This window comes from Oryza sativa, chromosome 5 (genome assembly GCF_034140825.1).
Source record: "Oryza sativa Japonica Group chromosome 5, ASM3414082v1".
Lineage (NCBI taxonomy): Eukaryota > Viridiplantae > Streptophyta > Magnoliopsida > Poales > Poaceae > Oryza > Oryza sativa.
In genome coordinates, this window is record NC_089039.1 from 28,542,053 (window position 1) to 28,561,379 (window position 19,327).

The 19,327-nt window shown below is 39.5% G+C and overlaps 2 protein-coding genes across 2 annotated transcripts; one reads left to right on the forward strand and one right to left on the reverse strand.

Annotated features, from left to right (window-relative positions):
• Positions 1 to 28: 28 nt before the first annotated feature.
• On the reverse strand, positions 29 to 2,096 carry LOC4339657 (THO complex subunit 7A). Its single transcript, XM_015782558.3, has 3 exons — positions 1,975 to 2,096; positions 803 to 1,437; positions 29 to 469 (listed from the first exon to the last, which is right to left on the reverse strand). Exons 2-3 carry the CDS (start codon positions 1,394 to 1,396, stop codon positions 332 to 334), a joined length of 732 nt encoding a protein of 243 aa, XP_015638044.1. The 5' UTR covers positions 1,397 to 1,437; positions 1,975 to 2,096; the 3' UTR covers positions 29 to 331.
• Positions 2,097 to 3,618: 1,522 nt separating this feature from the next.
• On the forward strand, positions 3,619 to 18,641 carry LOC4339658 (uncharacterized). Its single transcript, XM_026025785.2, has 17 exons — positions 3,619 to 4,214; positions 4,424 to 4,826; positions 4,905 to 5,126; positions 5,695 to 5,880; positions 8,040 to 8,421; positions 9,034 to 9,125; positions 9,333 to 10,082; positions 10,314 to 10,592; positions 11,322 to 11,477; positions 13,532 to 14,031; positions 14,143 to 14,599; positions 14,672 to 15,013; positions 15,482 to 16,346; positions 16,457 to 16,515; positions 17,151 to 17,606; positions 18,180 to 18,218; positions 18,361 to 18,641. The coding sequence occupies exons 1-17, from the start codon at positions 3,829 to 3,831 to the stop codon at positions 18,544 to 18,546; spliced, it is 5,760 nt and encodes a 1,919-aa protein (XP_025881570.1). The 5' UTR covers positions 3,619 to 3,828; the 3' UTR covers positions 18,547 to 18,641.
• The last annotated feature ends 686 nt before the right edge of the window (positions 18,642 to 19,327 follow it).

Sequence of the window (19,327 nt, forward strand, 5' to 3'; positions counted from 1 at the left end):
GTGCGTCGATTAGCATTCAGTTAGGGGCTTGTTTAGCAAATAATAACAACCATACATGTTGGAATAATCTGGAGGAGTATATGTCACACCATGATGTTCTGTTCCTTCAGACAAAGGGCACACGATTACAACTTAGGACTGAAATTACAACTGAAACTACACGAGAGACTCTGGCCTTCTCTCTAAAAAAAAAACTACACGAGAGTCATCATGTGTCAGGGTGTAATTAAGCAACCTACAAGTCTAACCAAGGCAATTAAGTGCTATATAGCCACAAGAAAACGTATCTGCCTTTGTGGAACTAGGCAGGCATCGCGCTTTTCTGCTAGGATCAGTCTAAAGCCATGGCATCTGAAGCATCGCCGCTACCTTCATCTGTGCTCATGTTCTGCTGCTCTTCAGCGCCAGCTCTCAGCTCATCCGCTATGCTCCTCTGCTCATCTTCGATTGAGATCTGCAATTCCTCGACCTGTAATAGATACAACATCAGAAATCAATAGGCATCAGCCAAAACAATGAACTGCATGGCATGATTAAAATAGCTACATATAGTCTTCCAAGTTCCTTCTTAGACAAATGGATGCTAATAGTTATAATTTGATAAAAATCAGAAACAGTCATATTTTTCCTAAACGTAGTTTTGTGTTGCGGTCTTGCGGGAAACAATGTTTGTAAAAGTAGTATATCATTTAAGCTTACCATGCAGATTAATAAATTCCAATGAGTATCCTCTTACCACTCTATATAGAAAGGGAAAAGGCATGATTCAGAAAAGCAAAAGGAACCTGACGAATAAACTCACCACATGAAGAAGAAGAGAAAGCTGCTTCTTCCTTAGTTCCAGAGTCCTTATACATGCTGTATTCTCGGCCTCCAAATTAGCAATCTCCTTCTCAAGACCCGCGATGAGCTTCTCTGTTTCCGATCGTGGAGGCTGCAAAGAAATCATTTTTCTGATCGCTTCGCACTCCTCTTTGTACAGCCTCTCAATTCTGCTCTGTTCCAGTTTCTTTTTGAGTTCCTCAATATCAGTCTGAGCTTGCAAGATTTGTCGCTGAATCTCGTCTTGCAGCTCGTTGAAGCTCTCCTTCTCCCTAAGGTTTGCATCAACCACGGCCTTGCTCTTAAGAAGAGGCAACACAAAAGCATTAATTTCCTGTAAAAAGGCCTTGTACAACCTCTCACAGTCACTTATGTTGTCAGCATCCTTCTCAACCTCAGTGGCAAAGGACATGAACTTCTTCTGAAGCTTCTTTAGTGGTGGTTCACCCCTGGTAGTTGTTGTCCTGGTCAGAAGCCTACGTTTAATGATCGCATCATCTTCCTGCAGCCCAAATGCATAGTGTGCAGACATGTCTCCACCCCTTCCAGCAACTTTCCTCCCTTTGGCAAGCATTTTGCAATCCGAGGGATCCAATAAACGAAATCAACACAGTGCTATGATAAAAAAGAAACTGTATCATTTAGAAGTCAACCAGTTGAGCAGTTTTGACTGGCCACAAATGTAGCTTAATTAATTTCAACAACAGGAAAATAGACATGAATGGGCATAGTACTCAGTAGTGAAGCACAGAACCAAGCGGCAGTAGCATATGCAAGACTAAAAAGAATGAGGAGTGCTTCCAGATCACACACACTCAGTCTTATGACCTGCTGCATCAGATCCACAATATGCCCAAACACAACTAGTTTTGCGCAATCGCACAACCCTAACATCTCACGTGTATCATTCTAGAGTTCCATGGACATCAATCACAACTAAAATTTGGCAGCAATGGGGAACCTAGACCCTAACATCTCGCGTATCATTCTAGAGTACCATGAACATCGATCACAGCTTAATTTCGGCAGCAGTGGAGAATCTAGAAGAGTTCACCTCCCACCAAATCGCGCGCCCAAACCCATCAAAGAACAAAATTTTCACTCAAATACCGAGGAAGCAAAGAACTAAACAGGATCCATCCAGCCACTCACCGGGTGCGGCCGTGCGGGCGGCAGGCGGAGACGGCGGTCCGGTCGTCGGGTGCGACGCGGCGGGGCGGAGGAGTCGAGGAGGCGGCGGCGGCGGCGGCCGGGTGCCGTCGGGCAGTGGGGCTGGCTGGCTTGGTGGGGAGCGGATAAAATTTATTTCAACTTTTTTTTTTACTTTTTAATTTTCAAATAACTAGAAAAGAACGCCGGTGTGTTGTAACGGGCGAAGACTATTTTAATCTTTATTATTATTGTTGTACGGTTTAGCTAAGGTAAAATTTACCTTGAATATTTTTTTTTACAAAATCATGAGCTGTAATTAGGAGTCCGAACGTCTCAAGTTAGCATGCGAGTATTTTAAAAGAGATTTCTTATACGCTCCAATATTTTCAAAAGCGAACGAACTTAAAAACTCACTTAAATAAGCGAATGACCTTAAAACTGACTTATACACGGATGACGTACTAAAGTACCGATAAAAATATCTTTAATTTTTATATTAGTGGAGATAGAGATTCATTCTAAAACAGTAGCATGACAAAATTACATCACCCGTAGTGGACATGATAGTTTTATTTTGTCACGTTAGTTAACATGGCGTGATCAAATAACGCTGCCACTTCATTTAAGTCTTGTTTGACACTACTCTGACTCTAACTCCACCTAAAGTCGGAATAGAGCTAGCTGGAGCGTTATAAAAAAAAATAGATAGGTGGAATTGGGTTATGCTACTCTACAATTCACTTCAGATCTTATCTCCGGTAGTTAAATTTAGGAGTTGTAAATCTATCAAACGGGGCCTTAGATTAGGGGTGAAAACGGTAACGGTAATTACCGGCCGACCGGCGTTCGTTTTCGACTTTCTACCGGCCGAGCCATATGGAAATGGTAATCGACCGAAACAAAAATGGAAATGGTAAAAAATATGGAAATGAAAACGGAAATGGTTTTGCTGTTATACCGATCGTTTCCGTATTTACCGTATTCTCGCGGAAATTACCGTTTCTTATAATATGGTAATTACCGTATTCTAAATATGTCGATATTATAGGACATGTCTATACTTAACCCACAGCTTATAGATTGAATGACTCTTCAATAAAATCTCTAACTTTTGTACATGGCTAAAATGAAGTTAATTTATAATTTATATAGTATAAGCTTGAATTTATGTATATATATATATAACATACTTATGTAAAGTTAAATATATGTTTTTATAGTTTAATGTTTCCGTATTTGTTACCGGTTTCCGATCTGTACCGACATGTTTCCGTCCGTATTGTTCCGTTTCCGGTTTTCCGATATTTCCGATATCGTTTTTGTTTCCGACTTTATCGTTTCCAATTTCGTTTCCAAGAAAAATATGGTTACGGAAATGGTTGAGGCTGTTTTCCGATCGTTCCGACCGTTTTCATCCCTACCTTAGATGAGTGTGGCAGCGATGTTTTGCTATGTTAGTCCCACTGATTGATGTGGTTAAAAGAAGTATTTTTAAAATAAGTTTTAGAATGATTATTTTAAAATTAAAAAATCAAAACTCAAAACATAAAAATAAAATCGAGCGGACATATAGGGACTACAATAAAAAGTTAAGAACACGGAAACTACTTTTGTTTAAATTCAAGGGCCTATTCGCAAAACAGCGCGTGAACGTGGCACGCCTGAACCGCACGGAACACCGGTTCATCTCGCCGTCGGTCGCGCGCGCGGCGCCGCCGCGCGGCCATCGTCGCGCGCTGCCTCCACCTCGCCGACTCGCCATAGCCCATAGCGAAGCAATCCTCTCTTCCCGTCTCGTGGAGAGCCGAAGGTAGCCGATGCGGCTAGAGCTAAAACCCTAGCGGAAGGTAGCCGATGGACGCGCTCGTCTCGGCGGCGCTGGAGGAGGTGAGCGCCCGCCTCTCGGCCGGCATCCCGGTGACCGATCTCTGGGCGGCGCTCCGTGGCGCGCTCGAGGCGGCCGGCCTCCCAATTGGGCCGGCTGTCAAGCGCGCCGTCTGGGCCCGCCTCATCGTGCTCCCCGTCATCAGCGTCGTGCTGGGGGAGGCGGAGGCGGAGGCGGAGGGGCCGGTCGTCGACGATCCCAAGGTCGGCGTGGAGGACGCCGAGCGGCTGGGCATGCGGCTGGTTGCGAGCGCCGCGCTCAGGGACAACTTCCTTGGCATGTATGATCTCAGGCACTCCAAATCGGAGATGAGTGCCGTCCAGAAGAAGGCTTTACAACGTGTCGGGGCAAGCAGGTTCGTCCTGGTTTTGTGACATTTTTGGTCTAAATTATCATCTGTTGTGGCATTTGGTCACAACATCTACCCAATGTGACATTTGATCAAATTATCATCTGGTGTGTCAGGTGTGACATTTGGTCAAATTATCAAACGTTCATAGACTAACTAAGTATAGTGCCTTTGATATAATGTGTGCAATAACTTATATCATGTATTTGTCATAGGACTTCTGGTGTAACACAAAATGACCTGTGCAAAAGTTTTGGCATGGAAGGGAACAACTTCCATTATATTGTGCAAAGCCTTCAGTCCCAGAAGTTAATTGTTAGACGATCAACTATTATAAAGTTTAAAGGCAATGGAGCTGAGAAGGAAGATGCTTCACAGAATAAACGAGTAACCAATACCAACTCATTGTATCTCACTAGATATGCCAAAGACTGTATGAATTCACACCAGAGAATTGAGATTATAAAGCCCGGACTATTGGTGAGCAATGAAGAGACCAACATAGATGATCTACAAGATGGGACTTTTGGTGTAAACTCCGATAATGATGTATCTATCCATGATTATCTTCCAGCAATGAAAGCCATTTGTGACAAACTCGAAGAAGCTAGTGGAAGGGTCAATTGTTCTGTTCATTTGTTCGGTGTTCTTTTTCATTTTTCCAGTTTTCTAACCTTCAGTAACTATTTCCTATAGGTTCTTGTCGTGTCAGACATAAAAAATGATCTCAATTACAGGATGACATTTGGGCATAGAGCATGGAGAAATTTGAGTTTGTTTGTAATCACTTCCTGTTTGTGTTATACACTTTATGGTTGCACTTATTTGGGTGTTACCGCGACACCTTTTCTCCAGGTACTGCATAGGCTTAGAGACGCACACCTTGTTGAAGAATTTGATGCCAAAGTTGATGATAAGGTGAAATTATCTTTCCTCCCACTTTGTAGTCTTTTCAGTTATATGCCTTTTTCTAATATTTGGTCTTAATACTTCTGGTTATTGGTGGTTTTTTTGGTCAAGAACAGTAAATTCAAAATAATCGATTTCATGTTTTGAAAATCTTTCGGTCTTCAGAAATCGCCAGCACGGTTTCATACCCTGGTTTGGATGCAGGTTGAAATTTGTTTTACCAAATTTCATGTCTCTTTTCTTTTTAACAAAAAGGCTATGCCTCCAGTTCTATTTTTTATTTAAAATAATCTGAAACAGAGTGCACAAGTTTTTACTTGAAACATGGTTAGACAACTAAGAACTCGTCCTTCTAGCATGCTTACAGGACTGTAGCAGTTCCATCCAAATCTGTTTGGCAACTGCAACACTTATGCTATATTTTCTTTCACAGCTGCAATGAAAACATGCAATAATTTGATCTGTTAGGCATGTAGTGACATAGTTATCAGCCTGGTGTGCCTCACTCATGCTTTAATCATTTACTCGGTCACATACCTTGTTGACCATAAGCTATAAAAATGCTCATCTTTTTCAGATTGTTCCCTGTTTACGTCTTTTGAAGAAATTTGATCCAAATGAGTTTCTGCCAAAAATTCAAACCTCAAACTACAAACTTGGCAAGAAAGGGCAGGCAACTGACCAAATTATGGAACTCTCTTTAGAAAACTGTATATATGATATGATCAGTGCTCAAGGGCCAAAGGGTATAACCCTTGTTGAGGTATGTCTCTGAACCTTTCAACATTTGGTGTATCATGTTCTTTTTAATGATGTGCTAAAATTTCTTCATAGCATCAACCTTTATATTGCTTCTTCAGAACACCATTCAGCTTCATTGTAGTTCCTGGTTCCTGGTTGATAGTATCTAGTTTCTATTTACAATCATATATAAAACAATGCACTTGCTTTAAAAACTTAGTTGTAGTAGTCGATTTATCATGATGGAGAACAGAAATAATTTCCCATCTCCATCTGTTATCTCAAAAACGAATCTTGGACAAAAACAAGTTATACTTCTTCAACAAACAAATTAATATTTACCCATTTTTTTCCTACATCATTGGTCATCTTTGTCGTTTCCAAGTGAGATATTTTCTCCTTATGGGTCCTTGGCTACGATTAGTGCAGCATGATTGCAACGCATAATCGGTGTGACATGATTGCAACAATAAAGGCTAGGTGTGTGGTGGTGGGCTTGAGGGGGTGTAACATAGGTTGATCATGGCAGTGGGGGGCTGGAGGCTTCATGTGGGCTGCATTAGCGGAGCATCAGTTTTGTGTAGGCCAAGCATAGCAGCAAAAGCACGATGTACTCCATTCCAGAGCTTTGCCAGCAATGTGATATAAGGCCAGCGATAGCATCTTGATTCTTGACATGCCAGAGTGATATGACCTTTTTATACGTAGTGATGGATGAACATGAGCCCAGCTTGTGCTGCAACAAATTGGTTAGATTGCTAGAAGGTTTCCTCCACTTCAGTATCAATCTCAACACCCTTACGGTCAATGTTGTTATCACTATCTCAAATTTCCTTCTTTTTTTTCTCTTTCAAAATAACCGGGTTAATGTTATGGATTGGGTCAAGGATAGGTCCTAAGGTTGGGAATAATGCTGGTCACTCTCTGGTTGTGTGGGCTTCTCCTGGCACACTAGAGGCTCTGGTCAGCCCTTTTCTTGTTTATTCATAGTAGGTACAATCACTGAATCACATCCTTATATAGATAGGTTAATTTGACTCCTCTCAGAAATTTGTGTCTAATATTATGGAAATAGGTCCTTGTGCCACCACAGTAATTGCAAAACGCTACAGTTCACGTGTGAACAGTACCTAGGCTACCTTGGGCTGATAACACATTAACACCGTAATGATTGTGTTTTCAATGGTGCTAATCCTGATTTGGCGGGGGGCTGCAAGCTGTGGCTAATTGAGGGTAGTATATGGTGTTTAGTGGGAGCCCATGCGCTCCATGAGTTTCTTTCTAAGTCACTTACCCCAGCAGTGAGTTACCTTTAGTGGGTTTGTTGGTTGGGCCTCACTTATGTGTGACGCTTGTTGGAAGTGTTCTGGTGGGAGGGGTTCCTTGACCCTTTCTTTGTTAATATTTCTCTCTTCTTAATGAAATTAAGCACAGTTGTCCTGCGTTTTTGAAAAGAAAAAGCACATAACAGCAAATCCCAATCCATATGCAAGGTAGTGAGATATCCAGGTGAATTTCAATATAAAAAATCATAGCCAATCCATCTTTAAACCTAAAAGTTTAGACCCTCAAAGTAGTACTTTCATGGGGAGCATTTGTATTCCCACAGATTGTGAAAAATTCCGTGTCCTTAACAGGGCCTTAACATGTCAGGCTAGTTATTGGGGGTTAATTTAGTTTCGATATCGACCTTTAAACACAATCATAGTCAAATATCTGTATTGTCGGTAATATAACCTATTATACAAGCATATAAACTATATATTGTCGCATATCTGAGATGGTAGCATGCACTGCTACTGGCATATTTTCCAATATACTTGCATGCAAACAGGTAATGGCATTTGGTGATTCCTACTTGCGGTTTGTGCCTAGCTCATTTCTAGTAGCACAAAATACTTTTCTTTTTGTTTGAGCTGCAGTGGCCTTAACAAATTTTTGTTCAGAATTTTATTGACTGCCCAACTTAAATGAGATAAGATCGCCTTATTATGACCAATACATTATCCTTCTTGATTGTAATCCGGATGAAAATAAATTTGGGATACATTGCAGTTCACAGCACAGGCACATTCTACTGTAAAATGGCTTGTTTCTGCTTACCTCGTCTGGTGTGGCATGTTGGTTTTCTATATATTTATTGAAATCAGCAACTCATGCTCTCATATTACTTCCAATTAGCTTGGCAAACGTCTTGGGCACAACAATTCAAAAAGGATCCACAGACGAGTTTCATCTATGCTTGAAAGATTCAAGTTGATTCGGGAGGCTGAAGTTCTAGATAAAACATCACAATACCGAGTTTGGACTTCGAAAAACTTTTCACACTACAAAGCTCGTATTGCTCTGCAAAACTTTGATGTGCTCCTAGATGATCATGATTATTGTGCCGATTTGTGGTCACTAGCTCCATCTAAAGGATCAGGTTCTCCTAGCCCTAAGGGTGATTTATGTGTTGATAACAATTTCTCGTTTGAAGAAGAATACTCTGATAAACTAATCGGACCTCACCTCCTGAGTAACCGTGAAACTTGTGTTGGAGCTTCTCAACTACTAGAGGAAGGTACATCAATCTAAATTCCTGTCACTTTCTATTTATTTTGTAAAACCGTGCTCATTGTCTATCTGGGAAGTGGGAACTGCAACGCTTCTGTAAGACCATTTGGTCTATGTGCTGCCTCAAACTGACTTACTTTGACCTTGACTTGCGGGTGCCCACAGATCCAAATGCTTCATGTAATTCCATAATCCATTCAAATAAATAAGCAATAATACACCCTGTTTCATGCACCCATTGTCAGATTGTACAATAATATTCAAACCCATTTGTATATTTTATCCAATTAGTCAAGTTCATTTTTAAAATTTTCTCGTGCAGGCTTGATTTTTTTTTTTGAATTACATTGTACTGAATTTTGACCATTAGTTTATGATTTTCCTAATAACTGCAAATTATGATAATATGAAAGTACATTGAATGCAAATTTAAGGTGTCACTTCTGTGAATCACTATAACTAAACTTTTCATACAGTTTTTGTATTAAATGTTGGTAAAAAAAACTACAACAGTTAAATCTCGTGACGCACGAGTACCTTTAAAATCAACAAAGGGTGCAATATGCATAGACAAATACTAGTCTGTTCAATTAAAGTGATCTTGTGTTTTCTGTTTTAGATAAATCTGCCTTGGGTAAGAGGAAAAGGTGCCACCGTCCTACTTCAATTCGTGATGATCAAAGACCTAAAAGGATTCTTCATATGTTGAAGGTTGCCTGCTAAGTTTATTGTCAATCAATTTTCATATGAACCATATACTGAAATACAGATGTGTTGGAAGTCATTGTTCTTTTATATGTGCCCTTACACACACACACTCAAGTACGTGCGTCAGTGTCATGTGCATGGATTGTGTACGCACACCTTTGCATGCCTGATTGCATTGTTATAAACATCTTTGCCTTTTTCCCTTTCCAGAAAAAGAAATTTGTACTGATGGTGGAGTTACATAAATGGCTAGAGAGACTTGAGAAGGAGAATGGAAAAATAATGGATAGGAAGACATTGACTAGCACAGTGAATAAGCTTCAGAAAGAGGGCAGCTGCAAGTGTATCAAAGTTAGTGTCCCCTTGGTCACAAACTATGCTCGCAATCATCTTGTTGACGTAATACTGCATTCTTCTGTTGGGGACTTGTCAATGGAACTTGTTAATGAGATCAAGGACAGGCAAAGGAATTTTGATACTGAAACTCGTTCTCGTGCAGTAACTAAATTGAGGAAGAAACAGCAGACGGCTGCCATACATGGTTTGAGGATTCGACGTAGAGTCAAAGTCAACAAACCATTAGTGTTAGAAGCTATTTATGCCAATGGTTTCATAGGCGCAAAGATGATTCGGGCAAAGCTGTTACATAAATTTCTGTGGTTATATGTTAGCAGTTTGTCAAATTGGTGCAGCCCATCTGATTATGCCAAAGAAGGGCATCTCAACAAGAACCTTAATCAGTCATGTCTTTTGTTTTCAATGTCGGCAGCTATAAAAGAAATGCCACTTGAACTCTTTCTACAAGTTGTAGGATCAGGAAAGAAGATTGATTGTGTCATAACTAAGTGTAGTCTTGGAGAAACACTTTCAGAAATTCCTACCAAGGAATATGATCAGCTCATGGACACTCATGCCAAGGGTCGACTCTCACGCTTAATAACTATTTTAGATAAGCTCAAGGTAATGTTCTTTGTATTTGATGTTTGCAGTTAACATTACGAGAGTAGCAAATCTTATAGTTCATGAAACTAAGAATATAAAACTAGATTTCTTTTTATATTGATGTTATCCTGCTGCATTTTTTTGTCTAGCAAGTCCACTTCAAGTTTATTGCAATTCAGCTTGCATGCTTTCTTGATTGGATAGTGTGCAACAGACTTTAAATGACCACCTTTTGGCTCTGTTTTTTAGTTGATCCAACTTGCAAAAGCATCTGTAGAGGATTCTGGCGTGCAATCAGATGCTGCGCCTACATATTCACTGGTGCTCAGGCCTTATATTGAAGAACCTACACCAATAATTTTACCCTCATCACACATCAATGTGAGCCATTGTCCAAAATTTCGGCATGATTTTATGCTTTCAAAGCAGGAGTCTGTTGATGCTTATTGGGAAACGTTAGAGTACTGTCATTTAACAGCTGGATTTGCTAAGCCGTCAAGTACCTTCCCTGGCTATTCTGTACCTGAGGTTTGTCATCACTGCTGCATGTTGTTTCACTGTTACCTAGTAATAATGACATCTTGCTATCGAGTTTATTTGTTGTTATCTTTTTATTACCATTTTTCTTTTCTTATCCTTTAAGCAATATGTTTATAATTTTTCTCAAATATGATTCATGTATGACTGACATGGTTGGCTAACCGCATAGTGATTTTTGCACTAACCTTTGTTTCATTCTCTACATACCCTGCATTTGATGAATGATGAGACATCATTTCTCTTTTCTGGTTGTGGTAAAATGTTCTGCCTATATGATTCTTTCTACTAAAATGTGCATATAAGCATATTGTTTTTGAGTGGGTAGTGCTGACCTTCACATATTATTTCATAACTTCATGGCCTCCAACTTTGCCATCTGTGTGACCTTCAATACCATATTTGACTGCTACTGCAATAAACTGTTTCACTATTATTCTGAAACTCTAGTTGGCTAGTTTCATGGATCTTGATATTGATATTTCACGTTTGTATTTTCTTCTTTTACTATATATATTGTCAGCAGCAAGAATGTTACTATTTTGTTGAATTTTTTCCAACATCTATTCAGCTATTTTTTAAGGCCAACAATTATCCCCATTGTAAACAATATTGGCTGATGCTGGCTATACTGTTAGTGTATTGAGATCTCTTAGGCCTTAGTTGTGAACTTCTGATTTTATTTGTACAAGTTACTATACGATACCCTGTTCCATGTAGGTTTCTCATCCTCGTTCATGGAGTTCACTTAGGGTAATGACTACTGAACAACGACTAGAATTACAACAGCGTGTTATGAATGTCACTGAGAAGGGGAAACTTTCTTATAAAGATTGTCGCATAATTGCAAAGGATTTAAATCTCTCTGTGCAGCAGGTATGAATCCTCCGCTTCCATCCAGAGTTCTGTGGAATACACTTTTTTTAAAACAAGAAAATCTTATTCTGCACAACATTGGTTCATAATTTCATATAAAGTGCTATTGCCTCTTCTTGATCAATTATGTTTATGAGACAACTCCACATATCATGGAAAAGACAACTAGATAACAAAATCAACTAAGTCCCATGTTATTAAGTATTAGAAGAAAGGGTAAAACAGAAAGCCACACCGAGACCAATAGAACTTCAAATCAAGATGGCAATGCTTAATGTCATAGCAGTTAACTGTATGATCCTGAGGTCATCCCCTGTTTACATTCATTTTCTTTCACGGGGTAAATTAAGATGGCACGATTGCCACATTATTAATCCCAAGTCAAGAACCTCTACAGTGGTGTCACGGCCCGATGCTGAGTGAAGGTAGTAACCGTGATGAACAGGCAGCCTTGGTCACAATCCCCGTGGCCGCCGATGCACAGCCATCAGAAAGAGAAGAAGAAGACCCGGCAAAAAAAAAAATCAGAAAGAGAAGAAGCGTGCACTGCGTAGAGAGGGCACACCAAGGGCAGGAAGATCAAGCGGTAGATAGAAAGATGGTTTAGAGATTAATATTCTTCATTGACTTGTATCGCGCGATTACAACTGATTAAACAGATGACAGACCTGACTCCGCTCCCATCCTGTATCGCGTCAGCGCCAGCGCCATCATTTGCCGCAGCCCTGCACCTTCACCTCTGGAACGGAATTCCCCACATGACAAGTGGAGTGTGTACATGTAACCCATCATGGGAAGTTGAGGATAAAGCTACCACCTAGGTAACTGGCTCTAGCCAGTTTTACCAGTAGCAACTTCATGAATTCTCAGATGAAAGAGAGAATATTTTGAGGGTAACTGCATGGTTCACAGGACATGCGTGATAAGTGAAGTCTGTAGGTTGGCAGAGGCCAGCACTGGTTCTGCAGAATGTGTGATCCATTATTGATATTTGCATGGGGCACATTACCGTACGGCCTGTGAGAGCCTATACCGTGCACATTTCATGGATAATTTATATGAGAAATTGCCTAGCCAAATCCCCAAGCATGTCGTCACCACTGGCCTTGAGGGAAAACTTAGTGGAAGGATGCTTAGCGCACCTTGGTGAGTAAGAGCATTGCGAACACAGTGGTGTAGAAAAGCTAGTGGCAGGCCATTATGACTGTGGGTGAGTCACTGAATTGAATGGGAGCAGCATCCAGGGGTTGCTGATATAAAGAAAAGACTGATGATAGGAGGTGATCTGATTCTCGAAGCTTAGGGGGTTTAGTAGATAAACTGGGTACTTCAGGGTAGTTAAAATGTATTTTTTTTCCTAGTCTATTATTTTTGTCTTAGCAATGCTGTACCATCAGCAGTTCTCTATTAAATCCTGATAACAGAGAGCAATCTCATCATATGTCCGTTTCACAAAGACTGTTGTTCTAGCATTCAATTTTTTTATCAAAATGTTTGTCATTCTCATGTTCCAATGCATTTTTATCAAAATGTTTGCATTGGGGATGCCAACAGTCAGGAGCATAAGGGGTTCAAGCTCTGAACCACACAATTTATGATAGCTTTGGGACACGTTTGGGATGAACTAAATGAGGGTAACCATGTCATTTTCCACAACTTCTTTGTCTGATATTTGCTAGATCAAGAATCTTTGTGCAACGGAGGAAGTATTATTTAGCTAATGAAAGAATTTTTAGCATGGAAACTGGCAATAATAACATGTATAGGATTATTTAGCAGGAAGGGGATTTTCATACGGTCTTATGTTTTAGTATTCATTATGCTTATCCTATCAGGAGTAATTGCTTGCTTCTTTCATCCTTCTTTTCTATTTTAACTACTCATTGTTAGCCTGATGGTTTCGTCATCCTAGTTGCAACTTTTGTATGGCTGATTTGTCTTGTCTACTTATTATAGTATCCTTTTTGTTACTGGGTGGAATTTTATTTTCTTGTTATGTCTATGGTTTCCTATCCAATAGCACTGACTGGTTGGATTGGTTTCTACTTATGTAGGTGCTTTGTGTCTCCTCCCAGAATAGACGTCATAGACAGCCGAGAGTTCCTGTTTCACAAAGTCAGCCAAAAGTTAGCTCTGGGTCAACCTCTCAGAAAAGGAAAAGATCTGCTGATGAGATTACCCTGAAGTTTATTAAACAAAAAGTTGAAGCTAGCGGATCAGCTCAGCAGAGATCATCCCAGTCTATTCCGAATGAAGAAGTACCAGAGAGAATCTTTCTATCATCCCCTGATCTACCAGAACAACATTATCTACCGGTATCCAAAACTAGCAGCACTCCCACATACCACATTGATTCTCCCGTGCATACAGATGAAGATAAGGAAAGCAGTCCAATGATCAATCAATCTACCCTTGTAAGAAGATGCACGGAAAGTTCTAAAAACAAAGAGAAATTCATGAAAGAGAAAAAATATTTTGGACATACGAATCTGACAGGTATATTAGTCCCTGCTACTCTGCACTGTCTTGTGCGGGTTGTTTCAAAAAAAAAAAAGTCTCAAAAGTTTTAGTTATACATGGAGATGAAAAGTTTTACATGAAAGAGAACTTAAGACTGGAGATGAAAAGTTTTACATGAAGCCTGATTTGCTAATATTATTTGCAGGAAATTGTTGATGATATACACTAGATACCGTGCAGCACGTGGAGCAAGATCTTCCCGTGTAGATTGGAACTCTCTCTCTGATCTTCCAGCTTCACCAGCAGCATGTTGTAGAAGGATGTCAGACTTACGAGCAAAAATGTACATAAGATTAGCAGTGAGCCAAATCTGCAACCTTCTTGGGATACGTTATGCTAAGCACCTTGAAAGGGAAAGGATATCAAAAGCGAAAGGATTACTTTCCCAAGTCTCAGATTCTAACAAAGAGAACTGTGTAGATTCAGATTCTGAGCAATTAAATTGGGATAATTTTGAAGATCAGGAAATAAGAGGTGCGCTCGATGAAGTCCTTGAGTTCATTCAACTAGAAAAAATGGACCGAACCAAGCAAATCAGTTCTAAGAATGAAGTGAGCAATGATTCTAATGCTGACGAAGCTCCAACTGGGCAGGAACAGACAGTAAGTAATTATCTCTTTATCCTCAACCAACATATATTTTATTCAATACTGATTTTTCCTTGGAATGATCAGATTATGCAATATGTAACCAGCTCAAGCACTGAAGTTCCAGAAAGCGGACTCCATGAACATGTAAAACCGTATAGACATCCAACTGCAATCCATGCAAGTAAAAACATGGAAAATTTCTTTAGATATCATGAAGAAGTCATTATACCTAACAAAGATGAAATTACTAAAAGAGATGTATGCAAGTCCTTGGCTGTTGCCAATGCATTAGAGCTCCTCAAGATGGTTTATCTCAGCACATCATCTGGACCAGAAGTACAAGCTTCATTAACAGCCACCTTCAAGCTTTATTCGGAGAGGGAAATTTTTACAGCCTTTTGCTTTCTGAGAGATAGAAACTTCACAGTTAGTGTTTCTTAACTTATCTTTCCATCAATATTTTTTTTACGCAATTCCATCAATATATCAAATATCTTTTATTTTTTCTTTAGTATGCTTAACCAGCTTATACATTTTATTCTGTATCCCCCCTGTCGAAACATGCAATATGAAAAATAAATGTATTTCTAATACCATCCTGTTGAATAATGTTCAACCTTTGTTGGCTGTGAAATTGAAGATTGTCTTATGTCCCCTACTCAACGAGAAAACTATTTGTAATTGCAAGTAGTAGTGTAGAATTTAAAATATGCTCAAGCATGATAAGCCGTCACACAAATGATACATATCTAATCCCTGTCAGATCCCACCAGTAAGAAATTAACTTCATACAGAAGCAAGATGCAAATATAAGGTTGTGTATGGTACACTTCGATGTTGGATACCTTGTTCTGGATTTTTTAACCATATATCATACTCCCCCTTGTTTTGCAGGTCACTAGAAATGGAACAAAGCCTGCAACACTTTCTGGAAAATTCTTCTTTAATGCTTCCCACTCACCCTTCCCATTTGGTTCAGGGAAGAAGGCTTCTGAATTCTCAAAATGGCTTATAGCGCAGCAAAAGAATACCATGGACAGTAGAGTATATTTGTATCCAGATCTACAATGTGGGGAAATTGTTCACCTCTTTTCTCTGGTTTTGTCAGGAGAAATGTGCATTTCACCTTCCTTGCCAAGTAAAGGAGTAGGTGAGGCCGATGAACCTAACAGCCATATTCCTTTAGATGAGGCTGATGAGCCTGACGACCGTATTCCTTCTGTTGAAGATACTAGTGAGTTGGATGACAGCACTCACAAACGCAAGGCTGATAAAGTGAAACTGAAAAGTAGTAAGAGTAAGAAACACAAACCTTTGCCGAAGATAGAAAGTGATTTTTGCTATCGCCGCGAGAAAGGCTTCCCTGGAATCCAAGTGGCTTTGAATCAAGAGAAAAACCAAACAAGCAATCTCATGCATGCATTACATGATGAAGAATGCCTTATTTTTACCTTAGCCAGGGAAATGGGCAGCAAGGATGTTAGTTCACAGGTGGAAAGCCAAAATATGCTATCATATTTAAACAACTCCAGTTCATGTCGTTGTTTATTGTCTGCGTCTCATTTGGAGAGGTCTTACAGCGGATGGCCTTGGGATGCTATGAATATATATGCCAAACAGTTACCATCATTATCTTGTTGTAAAGATGAATCATTCATATTGTCTTCTGACATGTTCAGAAATGCATTTTCTGTTATTCATCAAACTGGTGAGCAAGGAATTGATTTAAGAGAAATGTCACAGGCACTGCATCCACTAGGTATCCTCAGTAATAAATATTTTTTTTTAGTTTTTGTAGAAGTTAATTATTACATAAAGCTATATCTTTTTGCCTGGTATAGTTCATTTGTTTTGTTTTATCCTCTGCAGGCATGCAGTTTGTCAAGGTGATTATTGATACGCTTGAGATATTTAAGCTAGTTTTTAAGGTAAAGCTGTGAGCATGTATATGGTACATTAGTAATGCACTTTATTGTTTGATTACTGTCTGTCGATGAACTTGTTTTAATTCAGTTCATATGTCCCTAGTTGTGAATATTTCCATTGCTCACATTTTTTTTGTTGCTTGTTACCAGTTCTCCATAGATTTTCAACAAACAAATGATTTACATTGCAATTTCCATTGACATAATTAAATACTCCCTCCGTCCCAAAATATAACAACTTTTAGCCCTCAGGATTTGTCTCAAAATATAACAACTTCTCCGCAAACATTCTATTTCCAACCAATCACAACCATCCACCATTCACTTTTTCCACCTACCTCCACTACTCATCCAATCACAACTCTCCACCACTCACTTTTACCTACTTTCTTAATAACCATGTCCAACCCTAAAACTTCTTATATTCTGGGACGGAGGGAGTATGCATTAAGCACTGGTTAACAATGCACTGCTTGCATGCAACTTCTTTCTGCCTTCTTGGCCACATCTTTTGTTATTTCCTCTAAATTAACTAATATATATATATTTTTTCGAGGGGAATTAATTAATATATATAGGTCCTGCTAAAAAGCCTAATATATATCTTTGAAGTTGTTCAATTGCTTCACAAATCACAGGTCAATGCATACGATGGTGTGCAGATCGTTGACACGCTACATAAGTCGAAGTATCATATAACCACACTTGCAAAATACAGTGGTTGCAGCTGTTTGCGAGATCCAGCTTCTGAAATAGCAGCAACTGGAGATGCCGAAAATACACTCAAAGATAAGCATGGGGTGGCTAGTAATTTGCAGCGAACTGTAAAAATGCTTGGTGATGTGCACACTGTTACAGTCCTTGATGTCCAAAGCAATTCGAGCTCACCTCATATGCACAGTGGAGAGGATGAGAGGCTATCAACTCCAACACAAGACAATGGGGGCAGTGGTTGCTGTCATGCTTGTGGAAGGCATATTTATCAGCCAATATTACCGTGGATAAATGGTGATGGTAGCATGAATGAAACTGTCTATGAAGGTTTTAGCCGTCGAATTATTGGATATGTCATGCAATATCCAGGAGTTGTGGAGGTGCATGTTTATTTTTGTTATTTTGACCTGTTTATTTCTGTGTTGGGAAATTTTTATATGCCACTGAATCTGTGCATTATTTGGTCAGCCATAATTCACTTTTGTTCATTGTACATTGCTAAAAGGTTTGTATTATGTTAAATGTCATTCTTGGCCAAGTATCCTTTTTATTAAATTAAATAAACTCCAGATTTTTAGGAAGACTTTACGTAAGCAAAAATTTCAAAATTGAACTCCATATGTCCCAGATTGGGGGGTTCAAAATCAAGCTTTTCATATTTTTGGAATATTTCTGTTTTTCTCTTTTGTTTGTGATGTTCATGGGTCAGCTTAGTTTTGTGGATAAGATTGAGATATGAATAATTTTCTTAACTGTCAAAACTAGTGCTGATGATTGGGGTACTTTCTTCATATAGTTAAATGCATGACTTTGAAAACACCAACAAAAGGGTGGATCTAATTATTTGAACCTGCTTTCCCCTTGAGAGTGAAGCATCAAGCATGGAAACACTATTCAAGTTCTGGTCGTTCCATCTAAAATAAAATTCTGACCGTTTGCTCTGCGTGTTTCAGGAGCACCTTATCTGTCGGATGGATGTACTGAACCCTCAGGTATGTTACCCCATTTAACCGTATTTACATTTGCATATTCCTTCCAAAAACAATGCATTTGTATATTCTATATTCAAATGACCGTGATAACAATATTTTAGCTTCATCCCCTCATTGGTTTATATACCTTCTCTGTTCGCAGACATGCAGAACCTTGCTGGAACAACTGGCAGTTGATAAACACATCTACGTTCGGGTGTTTGATGAACCTGTGCCTGTGGCTCCGACCACATTTCAGTCTCTTTTGAAGCAACATGGCCACTGTAAAGAACCATCCAAGTGTAGAAGGCGTTACTTTGCTAATCCAACGAGTACATTTCAGTTGTAACTTGTAAGACGGTGCTGATGATTTGTTCTATACATATTTGCCTATATGTTTATACACTTCATAGAAAATAAAAGAAATAGTAAGGTGCCGAGTCAGTTCTGAGGTTCTAAGCAGAGATGCAGAATCCAGAAATCTTGTCCCACGATCTTGGAAAAGTTTCATAATGAATTAGAGCTAAACCAACATTTTTCACTTCGCACCACGTATACCTCTGCTGGATAAGAGAAAAAAAAAGACCGGATTTGCTAAATGGTATTTGACAGAAAATTGAGAGTGATATCTTACAGATTCTAAATCGTTGGGTCCACGCCAAGATTTGCGCTCCAGCTCCTCCATCTATGTCGAGCTCTACCTTTCTTTATCGTTGGAGACACCCTAACTTAGGCAAAGGACCTAACGTAGGTTTAGGATCAAGGTAGAAGGGGGAGGATTCGCTAGGTTTAAAGGGATGGCCATGAGCACACGGTCGGCGGACAGTGGATATGGGCAAGCAACGAAGCAGCAGCAATACATCGAAGCCGTGGAACTGGAGGACGATGTGCAAGGTTTGGTAGCTGGGTGTCTTCGACGATGAGGGGGCTGCTGGAGACTAGAAAGATAGTGAGGGCTTAGAGCATCTTCAATAGCCTCTCCAAACATTTATATAGCCAACTCTTCATCTAATTTGGCTAGTCAAACTAGTTATTCGCTCCAACAGCTTCTCCACCACTCTCTATAATAAGTCTATGACACTTAGGGCCCACATGTCAGCCTCTACTATCTATTCTTCTTCCTCTTTCTC